At 49.7% G+C, this 20,386-nt stretch overlaps 6 protein-coding genes across 6 annotated transcripts; 2 read left to right on the top strand and 4 right to left on the bottom strand.

Moving 5' to 3' along the window:
• Window positions 1-739: 739 nt before the first annotated feature.
• BC939DRAFT_408214 (mitochondrial carrier domain-containing protein) lies at window positions 740-3,048 on the bottom strand. The gene is made up of 3 exons (XM_051552881.1): window positions 2,585-3,048; window positions 1,915-2,445; window positions 740-1,769 (listed from the first exon to the last, which is right to left on the bottom strand). Exons 1-3 carry the CDS (start codon window positions 2,897-2,899, stop codon window positions 960-962), a joined length of 1,656 nt encoding a protein of 551 aa, XP_051414897.1. The 5' UTR covers window positions 2,900-3,048; the 3' UTR covers window positions 740-959.
• A 169-nt stretch (window positions 3,049-3,217) lies between these two features.
• Window positions 3,218-3,755, bottom strand: BC939DRAFT_443211 (uncharacterized protein). Its single transcript, XM_051554506.1, has one exon. It carries the CDS (start codon window positions 3,689-3,691, stop codon window positions 3,272-3,274), a length of 420 nt encoding a protein of 139 aa, XP_051414896.1. The 5' UTR covers window positions 3,692-3,755; the 3' UTR covers window positions 3,218-3,271.
• Window positions 3,756-4,999: 1,244 nt separating this feature from the next.
• On the bottom strand, window positions 5,000-7,567 carry BC939DRAFT_443210 (ACT domain-containing protein). The gene is made up of 5 exons (XM_051554505.1): window positions 6,911-7,567; window positions 6,652-6,803; window positions 6,493-6,553; window positions 5,654-6,157; window positions 5,000-5,558 (listed from the first exon to the last, which is right to left on the bottom strand). The coding sequence occupies exons 1-5, from the start codon at window positions 7,303-7,305 to the stop codon at window positions 5,039-5,041; spliced, it is 1,632 nt and encodes a 543-aa protein (XP_051414895.1). The 5' UTR covers window positions 7,306-7,567; the 3' UTR covers window positions 5,000-5,038.
• Window positions 7,568-8,019: 452 nt separating this feature from the next.
• On the top strand, window positions 8,020-11,961 carry BC939DRAFT_421099 (major facilitator superfamily domain-containing protein; the record flags this gene model as incomplete). Its single annotated transcript, XM_051553084.1, has 7 exons — window positions 8,020-9,106; window positions 9,530-9,585; window positions 9,676-9,861; window positions 9,951-10,051; window positions 10,145-10,151; window positions 10,247-11,592; window positions 11,728-11,961. The coding sequence occupies exons 1-7, from the start codon at window positions 8,364-8,366 to the stop codon at window positions 11,959-11,961; spliced, it is 2,673 nt and encodes an 890-aa protein (XP_051414894.1). The 5' UTR covers window positions 8,020-8,363.
• Window positions 11,962-13,510: 1,549 nt separating this feature from the next.
• Window positions 13,511-14,586, top strand: BC939DRAFT_443205 (uncharacterized protein). Its single transcript, XM_051554504.1, has one exon. It carries the CDS (start codon window positions 13,594-13,596, stop codon window positions 14,389-14,391), a length of 798 nt encoding a protein of 265 aa, XP_051414893.1. The 5' UTR covers window positions 13,511-13,593; the 3' UTR covers window positions 14,392-14,586.
• Window positions 14,587-14,712: 126 nt separating this feature from the next.
• Window positions 14,713-20,385, bottom strand: BC939DRAFT_443201 (uncharacterized protein). Its single transcript, XM_051554503.1, has 9 exons — window positions 19,657-20,385; window positions 19,096-19,322; window positions 18,822-18,953; window positions 18,292-18,730; window positions 17,075-18,201; window positions 16,403-16,975; window positions 15,942-16,318; window positions 15,376-15,845; window positions 14,713-15,282 (listed from the first exon to the last, which is right to left on the bottom strand). The coding sequence occupies exons 1-9, from the start codon at window positions 20,303-20,305 to the stop codon at window positions 14,774-14,776; spliced, it is 4,503 nt and encodes a 1,500-aa protein (XP_051414892.1). The 5' UTR covers window positions 20,306-20,385; the 3' UTR covers window positions 14,713-14,773.
• Between the last annotated feature and the right edge of the window lies 1 nt (window position 20,386).

The following is a 20,386-nucleotide window of genomic DNA, read 5'->3' as shown; positions in this document are numbered from 1 at the left end:
GACTGACTCGGTGATCATTCGCTCTGTTTGTCAACTGGTAGCTCCAATAATCGCACGCATGCTTCCTTTGTTTTATTGCTCCTGGCCTCCCTTTCTCACTCACACACGCACACACTCATACTGTACTGTCGCTCATCCAAGTCCCTCTTCTTTGAAGTTACCTGCGCCATAGGAACAACCCAGCATAACACTAACCCCATCCTGTGGACGTACTCCCACACACTTGCGAAGAATAAATACTTGTTGAACTTGATCTGCATCAATATTAACGGACCTCTCTTTCTTTCTTATGTCTCTCATGCCAAGGTGTGTTCTAATTGAATCGATTCAGTCAATCGGCAGTGATCACACTTGCTCTTTTTTGTATCATTTGCCCTATTTAAGAAATGCAGGAAGTGAGGATAGCGCATTTCTTTTTTTTCTTTTTTTTCTTTTTTTGCGTGAGTGGATGCGTCTCATACTAATTGTAAATCACCATATCCACCGCCACCGATCCACGCCAGTCCTAGTCCGTTTCATGCTTTTTACTCATCAATGGATGGAACCCAACGATCGTATGGAAGTCGCCCATCTATTCCACGCAAGGCGATGTGGCATTTTTGGTACCTGTGTATAGCATCCATATGCAATTCCATATCCACATCGGATCCTGGGAGGGGGGGGGGGTCTGACAGCCTGAACATCCTTGTGGTTATCATCCACTTTTTCTTTTTAATACATATAATTTTTTTCGAATTCTGCCGTTTTTGCACGCGCGTCCAATGAATGGTCGCACAGAACTGCCTGTGCAGCTCCCTTGCATGATTTCCATGCATGCATCACATCCTATTGGTGATTAGCGCCAAAGCATACACCCCTCAACCAACCATCTTCAACCCGTCTTAAACCAGCCTCAGCATCCAGTCACACCCCTCCTCCTTTAATCTGTTTTTGTAGGCATGAAATTAATCTAGGGTTTCTTAGTGCGCTGCCAGTTCCTGCTTCTCATACTCCCGCTCCCGTATCGCCTCATACGCCGGCTCGGCCTCCAGCCTCTCTGCCTCTATCACAGCCTTCCTCTCCGCCCGCCTTTCCTGCTCACGCTCCGTCATCATTCTATCCAGGTACGTCTCCATCTCCCGATCCTCGTTCTCATACATCCTCGCGTCCAACTTCCGTTTCATCACCTCGAACACCAGGAACCCCACACTCGCTGCCGGGACTGCACGTACTGCCGTCGTCGCAAAATTCGTAAACAGGAACCGACGCCATCCTCCTGCCAGACCTGCCTGCGCCCGACACTCCTCCCATGTCATCTGGTACAGTTGTGAGGAGATCGAAGTACCCGAGCGCATCGAGGACGAATTGAGGTGCTGAGAGTGCTGAGCCGCAGGTCCACGACGGTCTGCTTGTACCTGAAGCTCGGTTTCTTTGGCAAAGAAGATGTTCTTGACCTGCTCCAGTGGGTAGTCAACCGCTTGGTATGCAACAGCGGCAGCAGCGCCCGCCAGAAGGACAAAGGTTGGCTCCAGCAACAGGTATGGTCTTGATGGGGTTGTTGAGATCTCTGTGGGGATAACGGGTATGGGCGTAGATGATTCGGTGGTAATGGTGATGGTGGCGGTGTCCTGGGATTCCTGCTGAGCAAATGTCGCATAGTCCTGGTCCATCTTCGCATTAAGGGCCTCCATGTCCTCGCGGATCCCATAGAGCTCGTCGATAAAGTAGTAGTAGCCCTGCTGCTTTACCCATTCAAACACTCCAAAGAACAATCCACACGCCAAGGAGTCCTAGTAATCAAAGAGAATAAAACGGGTATATGAATATTCATAGCGTCTCAGCAAAAAAAAAAAAAAAAAAAAAAAAAGGCGATTAAACTTGATCCTGGTTCGTCGTCGTGGTTTTTTTTTTTTTTTTTTTTTTTTTTTGGCATACCTTGACAAGAGTAAGCGCAAACCCCCTGTAGACGGTCTTGAGCCCTAACTCCTTCAACGTTGTGATTGCGAACCCGGTCATACTCTTATGCTTCCCTCCCTGGGCCAAATCCTGGACCTGAAACTTAATCTTCAACGAATCCATCGGTGCCGCGATGAGCGATTGAGCAGCGCCCGCGAGAGCCCCTGCCATAAAGACGGCCGGAAACGGTGGTGGCGGGAACGTCCTCGATTTCTGATACGTAAAAGCGGGATGGAAGATCGGTAACGTGAAGATATAGGTCGTATAGAGCACGGATCCGATGAACGAATTCATGATTAGCGGTGGAAGCACCTGTCGATAGACGAACCCGGCGCCCTGAGTCCGGATCGCGAGGGCGAGCATCCCGATCGAGGTCGCGCGGAAGAATTGGGCGTGTTTGGAATGTGTGATTGTTTGGACGAGTGGGAGTCGGTGGGCGGGTGTCGGGATCAGGCCCATGGTCACTGCTCGAGCCATGACCAGATAGTCAACACGCATTGGGCGGAACAGCTGTTCATCCATGGACGATGAACAACAACAACAACAACAATAAAAAAAGCAAGCAAGTGTCAGTTGGGCTGAGCAGCAACATACAGGTCTCCATTCTGCAGGAACCACGTAGCCATCATCAGGAGGTGGTTCAGTGTACCTTGATGGGGACCCTGTACCAGAATTGAAGCCCCTGGAGAAGCATGGATCGTGCCACTGCAGTGGGCACACCGACCGTGGCAGATCCCCGGACAGTGTCCTTGTTATCGCCAAGTTCAGATACAGCATATGCCACAATCGGCCGAGGAGTTGCTCCTTTAATCCTGGGTTGGTCTACATTGCTGGGGCCAGATTGCGGGTGCCATGTCGATTGTATGTTGGGGTGAGAGGGGATGCTGGTTGTTCGGAGGACAGAGATGCCCGAGGGTATAGTGCTGGAGAGGGAGTCTGGAGTGAGGGAAGAGAGAATGGGCATGCTCAGGGCGGAGACATTCAAGACGAAGAGGGGGGCTGTTGCGAATGGGGTGTCGATGGATCAGGCGGATTCAGAGTGGGGAGGTTGATGGAGAGGTGTTCGATCGGGGGGATTCTATAAGAGTGGAGGTGGAATGAGCGATGACAGCGATGACAGCGGCGGATCTTTGAATGAAGCCCCGGTCGTCATTCAGGCACCACAGGCACCAAAAAACAATAGCTCTGCCAAAAATGGCAATTTGTAGATCCGCATCTTTTTTTATCTTATCGCAGCATGCCACAGCAGCGCGTCGTATGCAAGGGGGGTTGACTAACATTCGCTTTTTTTTTTATTATTTCATTCTACACGTTGATGGGGTTAACAACACAAGGATCAGTCCTTGTTCTTCTTCGTGTCAACTTCCGTCTCAAAGATCTCAAAGACCTCCAGATCCTCGTCCTTCTCGCCAAAATGCTTCTCTTCCGCGCTGCTCATCCACGCCCTGAATCTCTCGATTTTGCCCTTGGTCTTTGCATCCGAGTTTGCAAACTCGTCCGTGGCCGTGATGATATCAACCTCGCGCTTGACAGCATCCAGGGTCTTACGGATCAAGTCGTCCTTGGCCTCCTGCTTCGCTCGCTTGTACTCGACCTCGGCATCCTTGACCGCCTGCTTGTACTCGGCTTCGAACCGCTTGTTCTCGGCCTTGAGCGCTGTCTTGTGGTCCTTGATGATGGCCTTGAGCGCAGCTGCGTTCTCCTTCTCAGAGGGGGTGACGGAGTTGTCGGAGAAGATGTTGAAGATGAAAGACATGGCTAGGTGAGAGGAAGGTGGTGTTGGTTTGTCAGAAAAGAGGTTTGTCGGTGTTGCTATGCTGCTGAGTTGCTGTGTTACTGCTGGTAAGTTGTGGCTGAATGACTATGTATGTATTCTGGTCGAGGTGGGGACCAGGACGCTTTTATACCTAAGACGAACCCCGCAACTTGACGGCGCCATTGTCATGATCGGATGCCAACGGTCTTTGCGTTCGCAGTGCAGCATTTTTTTCTATTTCGAAACATGTCTGCGTAACCACAACGCGTGTTCTTGAGGAAGTAGACGATCGATATTTTTGTTTGTGCAAGGGAGAAAAAGAGGAGTACGATAATGCGCAGACAGACTGCCAAGCATCCGACGTGTCGAAATCATCCTCTGTTTGGAAATGTCGAGTGCCAAGGCTCAACATTTTCTTCCAAATGCGGCAGACAATCCTCTTCCCATCGTCATCCTCCCCCCACTCTTTTCGACTGTCGACCGCAGTGACAGACTGAGAGAGACCCTCCCATACTCACGACCATTCTGCAACGATATCCATGCTCCAGTTTCGTCCACGGATCCAACACAAAGCGCTACTCAAAGGAGGACACATATGCACAGCAACATTGGATCGGATGCCTTTGTTGTCCTATACTACTCGGCCTTGAAAATGGGGCTTACCAACAGAGGCCCTGATATCAGCAGTCGGCGGTGACTGAAAAGGGCAGACGGGATCCAAGGTGACATATTCCAGCGGTAGCCCAGTGTCCTGCACAGAGGAAGCAGCAATTGGCTTCATGTCCAGGCATTGTCTCCCAAGTTTGGACATTTTTAGCTTATTTACGACAACTACCACAGAGAAATGTGCTCCTGGCAGAACAACCGATAAAAAAAAAAAAAAAAAAGACGATGAATGCTTCTACTTTCTGCTGGACGCGCGAGGCATTACACTCTTTTCTTATGCGCCCAATCGCTGGATCGCTTCAAACGGATACCTAATTCCGCGCAACGCAATCACTGCAAAACAATAACATCATTAATAGCTCCAACGAAAACTTTCTCGACACCCAAAACTATCGCATTGCAAGACAAACATGTCAGCTCATCTACACCTATTTTGCCGGGTGACAACTCAACTCGACCCTTTTGTCGGGAAGGAAAAAATGTCGCTGCTCTCAAATGTCGTAATCATAGACCGTAAGACCGCCCTTAAGGTCGAGATCAAGCGGGCCAAAGTCGATGTGATCATCACCATGGGTGAGTTTACAGAACTCGGATACAAAGGCCAAGGACAAGGTGGAGGGATTCAGATTATAAATGAGGAGTGCTAAGATAATTTTATTGTACACATGTTTATGCAACTTCCTATTTACGTATGCTGTCGTCCTCGAACACAATCTCGAGGCCATCATCATCCTTTCCACCCCCCTCGTAATCCTCCGGGTCAACCTCAGACGCCGAGTCCACATCCGACTCCGTATCCGACTCGTTGTCCGTCCCAGATCCTGAAGAACGTATTGACCGGTCATCCCTGACGTCGTACGCCAACGTAACATCCGGCCTCGTTACGCCCACGATGGATGTCTGGGCAGTTAAATGCAGACGCGCCACAGCCTGTTCAAAATCCTGGTCGTTCACCATAATATAATCCGAGCTGAACGTGCTCAGATAGAATAAGCTGATTCCGTTTTCGCTCAGCGGCCTTGAGAACTCGCTTACGATCCCACATTCGTTGAACCCAAGGGGTCCGTCGCCAATGGCAATTAGCCGCCAGTCTCCGGCATGTGTGTTGAGTGTGTGATCCGGAAACAAACTCATTGTAGCGTCGTCCATGATGATGCTGAGTGTGGTATCTGTTTGTGTGAATGAGAAGAACCGATCGATCCTGCAGATAACGCAAAATGAAAAATCGTTAGTCGAGTCGAAAGGAATAAAGAAAAGAAAGGACACAAAACAATGATGAGTATTGTCTAAACTTGCCTGTTATCGAAAAAGAGGGACTCGAGCAGCTTGATAGCAAGCATGTCCACATGGCTCTCCTCCATGCTGGTGATATGCAAACGGTGAGGGTAATTGGCATTAAATGGGTGCCGAGTCGTTTTGGTTCGACTGCAATCCTCTGCACTCTGTTCGGCATCACCGAGAGTTAATGTCGCCATTGCTGACGGGTCCGGATCCTGCTGTGCGTCGGCTAAATCGCTATTAGGCCTGCTCGATTCACTGCTGGCAATTCCACTGTCTCCGCTCAGACTGGCCTGCCTCTCGCGAGTACTTGGGTCCAGAAGAAGTGCATCCTGCAATGAGCTGATAGCCTTTGGACTCGTTGGATATGAAGCTTCCCATGACTTTAGATCGCTCACCTGCAAGCCCAGGTCCTCCAATGGGTTGTTGGTGATGGAGAACTTGCTGGACAGACACTCCAATGCTCTCTGGAGATCGCACTCGGGCATTAATGTGAAGTCGGCATCGTATGTTGAAATTTGCCTAGCGTCAATTGGTTACAGCAGCAGATAGAGTAGGGGTCAGCAACGCAAATCGAATTCTTTGGTGTGCATAGCTAACATGCATACATGGTTTGCATGGACGCATGCGAGAAAATTAGAGTTGTCTGAGATGCCTTGTTTGTGCGACAATATGTTTCATTAAGCAGATCGGGCAGCTTTTCTAGTATTCTATCGTCCAACTATCGTTCGTCCGCTGGAATAAGGCAAAGACGCAAGCTGCCCGTGTGGTCCTGATCGCGCAGCTGCAGCCCTGATGAGTCCAGGGTCGAGATTGCTACAGAAAAACTACAAACCAAGGAGAGTTCAAGTACTTACATGATCGAGACATTGATGTCCGCTAAGGGTCTCGACACCTGAGAAACCACATCCTCCGCCCCTGTGGACCATGGGATATAAAGAAAGAGAGTTCAGATACATCGCATGGAGTTGTCATGGCACCTTGGTTCATACACTCCACGCGTTTGCCAGACGTACCCAAGCCCGACTCTCCTGGTTCAATCTGTACGGCTCTCCAGACAACGTTGCAGACGTTCAATGCGCCCTTGGGGAAGCCGCCGATATGTGATTCATCGAGGATAAGCGACACTTCCTTGTCCGTTTCTGTGTATGAGAAAAAGTGCCGGGGCCTAAAGAGAAATGGGCCGAGGACTGATGTAAGCGACTGAGAAGAAGGATGACAAGATCAAGAGTTCCCAGTTGTAGGCTGAGGCAATTTGAAGCAACGGCTTCGTACCCTTTGGGGAAGAGGACCAATTTCATGAGCTGGTGTGTGCATCGCGGGATGTCCGTCTTTCCGAGCGAGGCAAGCTGCAGCCGAAAGGGGAGGATGTCGACAATCATTTCAGCGGCGTCGACGGGGTTGGCGGGAGTATGGGGAATGTCAGGAGCACGGTAGGGTCCGAGGGAGAAGAGTGAAGAGAGGGATCTGGTGTGCTTTGGATGAAAAGGGTGATGCTGATCCTTGGTTGATTCGAATGAGGATTCGCGCAGGCGTGGGGTGATCTTTTGGTGGCGAAAATAAAAAAAGAAAAATAAAAAAAGAAAGAGGGGAGTGAGGAGTGAGGAGTGAGGAGGCGAGGGGGGAGATTGTTGTTGTTGTTGTTTTTGTCGGTGCTGCTCATGAGTCATCCCATGGAGCGGACGGAGTCATCGCCCTCGGTCATACATCCCACGCCTTTTGAGTCAAAACGGAAACCTTGTCGAGGGCTTGTAACCTTGACCTTATTTGCGGCCATCCCGCCTCCGCTTCCGCCCTCTGCCATGGCCATGGCGGAGAGCAGATGAGAACACTGGTGTCATCTCATCGTCCATCCCAGACTGACAAGCTGATCAGCTGTAAAGCTTTTTTCTTTTTTTCTTTTTTCCTTCTTGCTTCTTTTTTTTTTGTTCGTATTTGAGCCCCGATGACGCTATTGAGAGTGAGACCCTCGTCATGGGAAACAGCGTCCACCGGAGGATGGGGTCAGGGAGTGCGGTCGTTATTTCCAAGCAATTGGAGTTCCGCCTAAAGGGTTTCCCCGTGGATCGAGGGAGTGCAACGGGCAGCGATGGACAGCATTGGCAATCTGGACTGGAGGTTGTGTGTGTGTGCGCAGCGGAGGAGTGGAGAGTGGGGGGGGAAATGAAAGGACATAGACTAAACGATGCCAAGGTTCCTGCTTCTTTGTTAGGCGGGAAACAGAGGAGGATATAGTTTAGGCTCAGTTTCCGTTTTTGGACACACAGGCGCACTCCACATTCAGCCATCTGGTTTGACGCGTCGAGGACAGCCTGGGCAGGAGCAGGGGAGTCCATGGGGGGTCCTCACTCAACACATTGCGTGGATGTGTTCAATTGCGCCACCCCATCCCATCCCATCCTATCCCGCCCCATCGGCATTGCAGTGCAGGACCAGTCTTTCTCCTCTCTTTCTCTCAGGGTGCCTCTCCTCTCCTGTGTACGCATCCTCACTAGGGGGAAGAAAGGGCGGAAAAGGGTCTCATTCGCATAGCCATCTGCACCCCATCCTTTGAACTCTTCACTTCCTCCTTCCTCTCCCTTTCCTCTCGCTACTTCTTCTTCTTTCTTCTTGCCCATTCTCTTTTCTTTCTCGTAACTGGCTCAGTCATCTCCATCCATCCCCTTTGCATGGCCGCACCACTCTCACTCTCTTCTTGAAATTATCCATTTAACCGCCAATCTCCAAGATGGATCCTACACTGCAAGAGTTCTACTCTCTCTCGCGTTCAGCCTCGCAAGAGCGTCCCATGAGCGAACTCCTGTCCACGTCTCACAGCCTCCGTCCCTCACGGAGTTCATCCAGACAACAACACCATCAAGACCGACCCGCCAGTGCCAATGTCTATGCCTGGTCGCACTACCGCCCGATGTCTGTGCCCTCAATCGCGCAGATCTACCTCCAGCCAAATTACCAGCCTAGCAACCAGGAAGCACTTCGGCCAGGTCCAGGCTCTTCTCATCAGAGACACCATACTTCAGGTAGCACTCCTGACTACTCATATCGCGCAGCTGCTACAGAGACACAGGCCCTGAGTAACGGCGACGGTGACTCGACGCAGACTGACCCTCAAGGGTTTCAATCGCAGCATGACCCTTCCATATATACCGCAAACGACGAGAACAATGCGGGGACATCGAATGATCAACACGCTCACGTGGAGCGGCTGGAGGATCTGGACGACTATGGGCCATATTCTGCAAACCAGAGGCCACAGTCGAATGCTGGACCGTACAATAACTACAGTAACGATGGCCTGCATGGTGAGGATATGGATGGGGATCGTCATGATGAGAGGTCGATGCTGTTGACCCCTCAGAAGCCTACGCCGACCCCTTTGCCCAGGGTCCCTCTCTTCGTGCTGAGCATTGTCATCTTCTCGGACCCCCTGACCTCGACGATCCTGTTCCCCTTTGTGTACTTTATGGTATGTTGACCTTGAAAGCCAGGCGTGGGAAGCACGAATGGTTTCCTGAAATGGGAACCACCGCCTATGCCTCTGCCCTACGCACGGACACTACTGCACGCGATTTCCACACATGTCCGCGATGTAGCTCGTCCCTTTGTCGTGTCCGTTGCATTTGCTGTGGATTCTCTTTGTGTTGCAAATGACTCACCCCTTTGCTACTCTCACCAAAAGCTGACCCTGTGACTAAACGTGCCCTTTTTGCCCTTCCCTATATGCATGCTCGCCTTCTAGGTCCGGTAAGAATACTGTTCTCTGCACCCATAGTGTTCTCTATATCCTGCGTCGTATACCGCCTATCCGCGAAAGAAAGAAAAAAAAAGAAAGAAAGAAAGAAAGAAAGAAAATGAAAAAGCGCTAACTACGCGTCACTTCCGTACCATATTCAGGGACTTTCATCTCACCGATAATGAGGACGAGATCGGCTTCTTCTGCGGCTTGATCGGTAGGCACAACCAGTGGCAACCTGGCGCAATACTCAGCCGTAGATCCATAGTAGTGCTAATCCATACTGCCTTTACTATCTCACATACAGCGTCGTCCTTCTTCTTTGCGCAGTTCTGTACCTCCATCTTCTGGGGCTACATGTCCGACAGATATGGCAGACGGCCCATCCTTCTCTTCGGCCTATGTGGGTCGACCATTGCATGTATCTTTTTCGGGCTGAGCAAGAGTCTGGCCTGGGCCATCATCAGTCGATCCATGTGCGGTCTCCTCAATGGTAAATTCTTCTGCGCACATTACAGTCTTCCTGCACAAAGGACAAATTGCATTGGATTGTCTTCTTACCGGCTCCATGTATCTTCATAGGAAACGTTGGCGTAGCCAAATCGATGCTTGGTGAGATTGCGGACCATACAAATCAATCGCAGGCCTTTAGCATCTTTGGTTTTGCATGGGGCATTGGAATGGTAGGGAACAGAGGGTCTTTGTTGCCAATATTCCGTCCGCAAGGCAATCTATGACTAACCGCGGCTCTCATCGCTTCATTCATTCAATGTTAGATTGTTGGTATGAAAAGCAGGTTCAGCGGGGACGAGATCGTTGGTATGAGCTGTTGCCAAATGATAGACTATAACGCCTTTCATCCATTGCATCGTCAATAGGACCGGTCTTGGGAGGATATCTCGCCAATCCTGCAAAGACATTTCCTGATATCTTTGGCAACTGGGCGTTCTTTATCGAATACCCTTACTTTCTCCCATGCTTTGTTGCTGCCATGGGTAGCGTGGTCGGGTTCATAGTCGGCTATTTTTTCCTGGAAGAAACCAAGGGCAGAAAAAATACTGCTGAGGAGGAAGCGCAACTTCAGGAGGATGATGTTTATTCAGACAGCTACCAAAACGACGACCAAGAAATGGAAGAGGGCCCCTCCGGTACAAATCAATATTCTCAGCTTGCTAAACCCACTGGTACTAATGCTGATGCCACAGCCACAGCGTCCACTGATGTCGATCTCGAGCGCCAATCGTTCATGATGACTCCAAGTATGTCACAGCCGCAGCAGGTCAAATCCGGGAAGCGTCGTAACCTAGGTCGATCGCAATACGGATCCATGATGACCTTGGCCTTGGATACAAGAGACAATGGCTTATCGCAGCACATCCCAGATACTTATACATCTATCTCTGCAAGGTCGACACTCTCACGGAGAGTGAACCCAACAAGAACGAGCAATATCCCCGAAAGACGCCTTTCAGTATCCGTTATCGACGCCATGGGCCGTAATTATGTCGAGCGATCGATCGGCTCCAGATACTCGTCATTCTATGCGTCTCGGCCACTTTCATCTGGCGGAATATTCTCGGGTGCAGATCCGTTCCTAATGAACTCGCAAGGGGTGACCACGATCCCTGCGGACGCAACATCCCTCAGCCTATATGGATACATGATGGACGACCACGATGACCCTGAATCTGGAAGGCGGAATAGAATGTCCGTCGCACCATCCCAGGTCTTTGTCCTGCCGCCGGATCCCGAAAACAAAGACCCAAATCAGCCTGTCCAGTTGTTTGTCGTCCAGTCCGATACTGGATTATCTCCGCTCTCGATTACGACCATTGTCGCCTACGCAATGCTAGCGCTGCACACGATCATCTTCGAAGAGGTCTACACTCTATATACGGTTACGCCCTTGGCATCCCATGGATTGGGCTGGGATGCAATTCAGCTATCGACCAGTCTTGCCTGCATGGGTCTCGTGCAGCTGTTCCTACAGTTTGTGGTCTACCCCAAGCTGGAGCGGCGATTTTCAGCAGTGTGGCTCTTCCGATGTGCACAGCTTATGTATGTCTGTGTCTATCTCTCCCTCCCGATGATTCGCGCCTTTGCAGTAGACGAGGAGGATACGGAGACTGGCGGACAGATCCCGCGCGTGCGATATTTAGTCCTGACCGTCCTAGTCTTCAAGTATTTTTGCAGCGTCTTTTCATACACGTCCATTATGGTCATGGTAAAGTGAAGAGGCATTTTTTTATGTTATTTTTCCATACCGATGCATTTATTGTTCAGAGAGATAGACGCGTTTTCCCCTCGGCTTTACATTTCCTGACGTATCATGATCCGCCTTGTCTTTTTCATCCACTAGATCACGAATTCGTCGCCGCCTCATCTGCTCGGCACCATCAATGGCATCGGGCAAACGTCGGCCTCGTTCATGCGCGCATTCGGGCCCGCCTTGGGCGGAATTCTCTGGGCCTGGTCGCTGTCGAACAAGCTGAGCTTCCCATTCAATTACTTTTTCGTCTTTTTCCTTATTGGTATGATTGCTATTATGGGCTTCATCCATAGTCTCTCGATCCCACGCGACCTTGGTCAATAGAAGTTTTGAATAATGCGGTATGAAAAATAAATGGCACTGAAAAAAAAAATAAAAGTAGTCGACGCGCACTTTTTTCTGGACTCTTTTTTGGCATTGAAGAATTTCTCCTTTTAAAGTAGATCAATGAGATCGTTGCTCAATGAAATCCTCTCACAAGTCGACGTCCGCCGGAGAGAGGCTGTTCCTGCCTGATGGAAACTCCCGTATAGCGCGTTAAAAAATCACCGTCCTGAAGACACCCAGGAGCAGCACGATCGTCAAAAAAATAAATAAAGAAGGAAAAAAATGACTGTGCACTCAAATCGCTAGGTCTTTTCAAACGGATACCCAATTCCGCGCAACACAATCACTGCAAAAACGATAGTGTCGTTAATGACTCCGACGGACTTTCTCGACACCCAAACTACGACTGCATCGCCCGATGACAACTCGGCCTTGACCGAGAAGGAGAGTGTTGCTGCTCTCAAGGTCATGACCAATGAACAATATTACTACGCCTTCCACTAATTTGTTGACGACCAAGCATTTCGATTGAAAATTGCTTTTGGTATCAATTCCTTCGAAAAAAAAAAAAAAGGGCTACAAGGGAAAGGATTTTCACGAGTTTGAAAAACAGATTTGTGGTGCCAAATCACCCATGGCCTGATGTGTGCTTATCAGACTAATGTTTAATGGCGGATGGTTACACGGCCAAAAAAAAAGAGGTGGCCTCGTCCTGCAGCTCCATATTTATTATTTATTAAACTGAACATCCAACGAAGATCAAAAGATCCTCAGGACAGACTATGGTTAGATATCAGGAGACCACTGAGCAGGGATTTATGAGGCGATGTTTGGGAGGACAAAGCACACCTTGTGTTTTGTTTTTTAGGCCGGAGGCTGACTATATTGCATGTACTTCATTCCTCATACCAGGGTAGAGTCCGTTTGTTTAACAAAGCTCGGCCCCGAGCTCACTTTTAAATCGGTGCGGACCCTTAGCGCAGCAGCTAATATTCTTACCCTTTTATTCTGACTCACCCTAATTGTCAAGCTAAATTACTGTTGTTGTTGTTGTTGTTATTGTTGTTGGAAGGCATAGACTAGTAATGAACGGTGCACACTACCATTTGATGAGCCTGGACGTATCGACGCGTCGGTGCATTGACGCGTTGACGCGTGCTGGGTATGGGACCTCACATCTATTGCATTCAGTCCGTATGACATTATCTCATAGAGCTATTAGCTCCCTTTTTGTCAGCAGCAATTGAGAACACGAGACAGCAAGGATGGTCCTTGGAGGACGCGCACAGACGTTATCAAACGGGGGGGGGCCAATGAGACCGCATCCAATGACGCAAATGGCGAAGGGTTTACATTTCAGGCATCAAATGTACCTGGATCAATTGCACGTGGATGTGGAGGGATTCAGGGCAGGGGTCCCAGGTACCACTTTAAGCTGCTCATGCTCCGCTCGCAAGTGCTCTTACGCGAGGGAGACGCGAGAGAGCCCTTTTGGGGCGAGAAGCAGAGAGTTGGCCAAGCATAAATTATCTCTTCTTGCCACCATTCTTTCTCTTTTATCCTCGTCCTCACCTCCTTTCTCATCCTCATCCTCATTCTCATCCTCCACTTCTGATTCCCCATTCCATAATGAAGTCAACATTCCTTGCCTCGACAATAGCCCTTGTGCTCGGCACCGTCCTCGTCCCCTCCTTCACACATGCCGACGTCGCGGACCAATGCCTTGTCGGACTCGCTGGTCTCCTCTCCAACCCTAGCCTCACTACCTGTGTTCCCATGGCACAGCTCACGCTGCTGGTGTCGGGCCCCATCACCCCAAAGCTCGTCAACGACACCGCCGCTGCCGTCTGCTCCTACCCAGTCTGCTCCTCAACGACCATCACCCTCGTCGAGAACACTGCTGCCCAGAACTGCGTCAACACCTCGGACCCCACCACAGCGGACCTCGTCTACGGTGCCGCCACTCTCTATGTCCCCTTCCGCGAGGGTGTGTGCCAGCGCGTCCAGACCCCCAACAACGGAACTTTCTGCATCACTGTCCTGGCGGAATCCATGACAGCCTATTTGGCCCAGCATCCCTCCCCACTTGGACTCAAGATCTTCTCGAACGCCACGGTTCTGAAGCAGTATGTCGACAGCATGCCCAAGGACCTGCTCTGCACCCCCTGTAACAAGGCGATGATCAATCCGCTGAACAATTACATCGCACAGAACCAGAGTTCGCTGAGGCCCCAGGTCTTGAACTGGGCAAAGGTCGTCCAGTCCGAAGTTCAGCTCAAGTGCGGAGCGGACTTTACAAACGGTGCGGCACCATCGACGACCAGCACGGATGGAAAGAGTGCCGGCATCTTGTCTGCTGCAGCAAAGTACTCGGTCTTCACCGCCATGTTCGGAGCTATCTTCTCGGCCGGCGCACTGCTTCTTTGAGAGGGCGGCAGTCGACCGTTAGTCCTTTGTTTGGCAATCTGATTACAAACTTTAAAACAATAATAATGAGGGTTACACCAAGAAAAGAAAAAAAAACTGCATCCTTTCCCAAGTGGGACCACTTCGTTTTAGAAACTTCTCCCCCCCCACTCCTCCTTCTCAAGTCCTACTTAAACAGCAATAAACATAAAGCGCACAAATACCTGATCACAATGCCTGACCACCTACTGCAGCGTGGAGCTGTTTGTAGGATAATAAATTTGAGACTGCACAGCGCAAATCTTCACTTCGACACATGCAAAAAGTCTGCCCTCATTTGGTCTCCATACAGCCTTATATAATCTTATTTAAACGCGTCTAGACTATCTATTATAGTGCCCGTCTATAGCTCCATCATCTCGTCCTCAACCATCTTGTAGATCTTAATACTCGTTTTCTTGGCCAGGTTCTTGTTGGCGCCAGAAATATTGGTCCCAGATCCCTCATCAGGAGCCCTTCCATACAGATCCACCGCCACGGCTACTGAACCATCATGCGCGTTGCCCTGGACGACTGCAGGGTCTGTCACATCCTGGCTTCCATACCCAACATTCTGCTGAATATGCTGCTGTGGTGGAGGCTCATACACCTGCTGCTGATGCCAGTGCTGTTGCTCCTTGTGGGCCTTCCGAGAACTCAACCACTCCCCGATCCAGCGGGCAATGATTGGAAATAGATGCGATTCGCACACGAGAGAGATTCCAAGGTCAATTCCTGCCAAAATCAGAATAAATACCCGGAAGCTAAAGGGTATATGGACAAGCTGCATCACGTCAGCGATCCACTGGGTCGGGAAGAGCACCATGATCACCGATATGAGAACCAATCCGACGGTAATGAGGACGAATGGACCTATAGAATACACAACGACCATGAATAGCGTTAATAACTAGGCAAGAAAATACAGCACAATTGACCAAAAGCTATCCGTAAAGTGCCCCTTACGATTAGAAGCCATAGGCCTGCGGTAGGGTGGCCCAACACTAAAGACAATGGCAACCAACAAGTACTGGAAGCACGACAGCAGAAACAGGACCGTATTTTCATAGCACTCAATGTTCTTCTCCTCGCTATCATAGTCCGGTGGAATGTACCAAGGCTGCCGGCGCACAATCAGGAACATGGCCCCTTGAAACAACGACTGAATCAGAATCTGGCCGATCAAGGACGTCAAGACCTTTTTGGAGACCAGGTTCGCAGTCGGACGCTTGGGGCTCAAAACAGGATAGGCCTCCGTGCGACCCATAAAGACGGCTGTGGGTAGAATGAGGACAAGGTCGATGTACAGGAACTGGAAATCTCCCAGGTTTGAGGCAAACGCGTACAGGAAACTGACAGTCGTGAACTGAATAATACTGTACAGAGCCATGTACTTGAAGCAGCTGAAGCTGGTCACCAAAGCAGCTCGGCCTTCCCTATGACAGCCAAATAAGAATATGAACAGACAATGATTAAAACTTGAATATAGCGCGATGCGATCAATCAACAAAAGAAAACGTGGGCTTACGTACTGAATAACCTTAACAACGCATCCGATATCGTTGGATCGGCTGGTGAATGGGGCAGCAACAGACGCCTCTGCCTCGCTCAAACTGATGCCGACATCGGCTGCCTTGAGAGCACCACAGTCATTTGCTCCATCGCCGCAGAAGCCCACACAGTACCCAATTCCTTGGAGATGTTCCACCAACTCGTGCTTCTCATCCGGAGACATGCGCGCAAAGATCTGTCCCTTGACCAGCATCCGGTTCAACGTCGAAGTAGGAGCATAATCGACCATCCAGCGGAAGCAGTCTCCTGTAACGGCAAGCACATAGTCATTCATCATTTGGCTATATCGCGGGAACTCTGGACCATTGGTCGAATCGTCTGACAAGGATGTGGATGGCTAAAAAATGACATATTCACATTAGCAATGCTATCCGCTCCATACACACAAATCAATCGTATGGGTCCATAGTAAACGCCTTACCTTGAGCGTTATTGGATCCAATGTCATGCGCTCGTTATCGGTGTTTTCCCATACAATCTGAGCGGTTTCTGTCATCGAGTCCCCGGATATAAAACGAGGCGTATATACCTCCCGCACTTTGTTGATCAACCCGCACTCCCTGGACACACTGATGGCGGTCAGGACGTTGTCTCCAGTGCACATAACCTGGCGGATGCGAGCATTGCCTAAGGTTGCCACGATGGGCGCGGTTGTCGGCTTAAGTTTGTTCTCAAAGACAATGAATCCCAGGAATGTCAAGTCGGATTCCACTTGCTCCCTTTTCACTCGTTGAGCGCGTACAAAGTTCAGGTTCGTCACCAACTTGTACGCGCATGCAATGACACGGTACCCATGGTGTGTATAGTATGCAAGACGCTCCGTATAATCCAGGGGCAGCGATTCCTTCAAGCAGATGTCGGTCATGACCTCAGGTGCTCCTTTCACAAAAATTTCCATGCCTGGCCTGTGGAGCCGTTTCACGATAACGCTCATTCGGCGCAACGAAGAAACAAATTCAAAGCAGCGGATGATGCCTAGTTCCAGGAATGTGTTCTATCAGGCGAGAAAGTAATAAAGAGAGACAAAGTGCATATTAGAACCAAAACTGAAAATTAGTGGATGTGCACCTCTGTAGCATAGTGAGTGTCTTACAGCCTCAGTCATCTCATGAGTGCTATGGTTGGCGATCATATCCTCGAGGTTGAACTGTTTCCCACCAGGGGGTCGAACGACTGTCGAAACGATACCGCCCATGTCGCCTTTGCTCCCGTTCTGCAATGACTCCGAAATATTAGTAATCCTAGCTCCCAAACCACCTTCGTCCAGGACCCAATGAGTAAAGTCGAACATCTTGAGATCCAACGGATCGCCGATCAACTCGCCGTTGACTGACTTGACAGAGTGGCAAGTTGCCATGGCAAAGAGCAACGGCATACTCTTCTCCAGGATGGTCTCGGATGCATTCTGCATCGCATCCGCACTTTCCAGCATCTCTCCAAACTTTCCAGTCGCGCTATCAGCACATTGTACCCCGAGGACATCGAGACCATCCTCAGTAAGTGTTCCAGTCTTGTCAAAGCACATGCAGCTGATTTTGCCACCAATGTTGACTCTCGTTGGACTGATACAAAAGATGTTGGAACGCTTCAGTCGTGCGATTGCAAAGCTGGTGCCGATCGACATGGTAGCGGGCAAGGCTGGCGGCACGACAATGGTGATCAAATCTAGAGCCTTAACGATCATCATCCTGAAAGGTACGCCCATGCGCACAAAGTTGACGGTCGAAATAAGGAAACCGGCGCAGGCGATCAAGGCAAGGATTCCAATGAACCGGAAAGAGTCGCGGTAAAATTGGAAATCATTGGGCTTTGGGAAGAGCATGGAGCGAATCAAAGTTCCTTTTGTTGTGTTGAACCCGATTCTTACGACCATGGCCAAGCCTCGTGGTGGAGCACTGGTGCCGTATTCATCGTCTTCCACGCTTGCTGGTCCTGATTGATGGGGTGCTCCTGGTCTCGCACGCACAATCTTGGTTCCCGAAAACAAGAAATGGCGAGCGATTTCTGCAGGAATATTTGAAAGCGATAAATCCAGTTCCCGTAGGGCGATATCCGTAACAGGGATCTTTGACACTGGCACAGATTCTCCTGTCAGCATGCTCTCGTTCACAATACAGTCTCCTGATAATAAAACGGCATCGCAAGGAAAGACAGCCAAATCAGAGTCCGTGACCTCAAAGACATCTCCAGGTACAAGTTCTTCTGATCCAATATATCGCCCTAAAAAACCATGAAATTGTCATTGATTAACAATGCTGCATAAGATGAGATGCCTGGTTACTGCACAGATAAACAAACAACTGCACTTACATCTGCCAGAGCGAAATACCTTTGCGTTGCAAGTGAATCGCGACATGTTACGCATCCTCCGCATAGTCTTCTTAGTCTCCACCAGCTCAGTGACTACGGAGACGGTCGAAATGACAAAGATGCAAGCCGCATAGTAGTAATAATCGTCCGCGAACCAAAGAGCCATGGAAAACACTTGGAACACGTAGAATGGATGCAAGACTTCCTGCACGAGAAGCTGTCCAACAGTCTTCTCCTGAACATCGATGATATTCTGCCCAAAAACCATGGTTCTCTCCTGGTACGTCTCGCGACCGATTCCACGCCCACAATTAGCGGCGCGTGACCAATCAGGGTCCTTCCATTGCGAGTTTTGCATGAATAACCGTACCGTAGGATTGTAGATAAATCGTATGTACTGGTAGTCGAAGTATCGCATGTCGTGCAGCATACCTGTTGTCTGCGCAGTGAAGAAGAAGACCCACGAACGTTAGCAAAAACCGCTCTCGAGGTGCCAAAGAACAAAATTGAAAAGAAGCGAAGCAACGTACAACTGTTTCATCATAGCTGTCATCGTCACCGTCGACTTGCTCCTCCATCTGCTCTGAACTGAAGACTGAATCGATGGGACCACCATAGTACTTTGTGAAAACAGGTTCCATGGTCATTTGGCCCCATTCGTTCTAAAATGCCATTTTTTTTTTCAATTAGGTTAGCACATGTATTTTAGCATTGGTCTATGATCCATTGCGACGCAGATAGCACAAACATGTGTACTGCGTGTTACTGCGGGCATTACTTCAATTTATAGATCAAAAGACAAACCTGAACAACGATGCACTCTGCTTTGCTCATCTCGCATTTTCGGGCAACAAAGGCAATATACCGCTGGGGCATCCACCTTCCGAGCAAGAAGACAATGCCTCCGGAGAGAACACAGAGCAGGTAGTAAAGATAAAGGCGAGTCTGGCGGAATCGGTATCCCGTGAAGGTCAACTCCACATCCTCCTCCTCCAGATACACCCGCTGCTTGCATCGGTCATGCCTGTGGTCTATTCAATGGCATGTCCAAAGAGGGATTGCAAATGCAGGTTGTTTAAATACATTGCCACCACTAGCATTTATGTCCGTAATGCCGCGCTGATCCCCCACGCATCTGCGGGCTCTGTCTGGTACGTGCACACACTGCGGACACGAATAAGTTTTTCATAGCAGAATAAATTGGCAACAGATCAGACTAAATGAATCGAATGACTTCATTTGCATAATGGTTTTCAGGTGTTCAAGATCGACTTCTCGCCTTCTGCAACGATGAAAAACAAACACTACATGATAGTACCGAAGCAGTTGCTAGTCTCATTAATTCAGTTAGCCAAGTAAACTTACCAGACGCAGCAGGACGCTTGTTAAGAGCCTTGGGTCTACCAGTGGCCTTGATCGCCGCAGAACTCATTTCACCCTCGGTACGATCACTGTCCTCTTGATCATCGTCATTCGAATCGTGCTCACTGTCGGAATCGTGGTTGAATCTCTGTGAAAGCTGTGTTGGTAGCACATAGGGCTGGAAGGGCAATGGGGAAGACGATTGGTTAAGGTCGACGACCTTGTCCTGGCCCTGCGCTACGGGAGTGCCGACAGAAGAACCAGAGCCGCCATTCTGATGCAGCGATTTCAACGACGCCCGGCGCCTGGTAGTATCGGGAGAGCTCACATGCTCGATAGTGTTGTTGTTGCTGCTGCTGTTGCTGTTACTGTTGCTGAAGGTGTTATTGTTGTTACTAGCTGACTGGTTATGATTTTGGTGGCGGTGGTTGCGTTCTTGAGTGGAGGCGGAAGAGGAAGGGAGAGGGGCAGAGTTTCTCATGAAAGGACAAGGAGAGGTGACAAGTACTCGTATGCGAAATGTGGGAATGTGTAGAGACAAAGTGAAGTGCAAAGAAAGGAGGAAGGTGTTAAAGTCGGTCGTCTGTGTATTGTAGTAAACGACCAAAAGGACCGCTGGACACACTGGACCCAAAAAACCATATGGGTACATTGTCACATGACCGGCATCATTGTTTGCCGGTGCAAGAGCGCGCAGCCCGCAAAATGCGGAGGTGCCTTCAACTTTATTCGT

The sequence above is a fragment of the Gamsiella multidivaricata genome (genome assembly GCF_025024155.1).
Source record: "Gamsiella multidivaricata strain RSA 2152 chromosome Unknown BC939scaffold_14, whole genome shotgun sequence".
NCBI classification, from domain to species: Eukaryota; Fungi; Mortierellomycota; class Mortierellomycetes; order Mortierellales; family Mortierellaceae; genus Gamsiella; species Gamsiella multidivaricata.
Note: the sequence above shows the minus strand (reverse complement) of the source record. Positions and strands in the feature narration are given on the sequence as shown.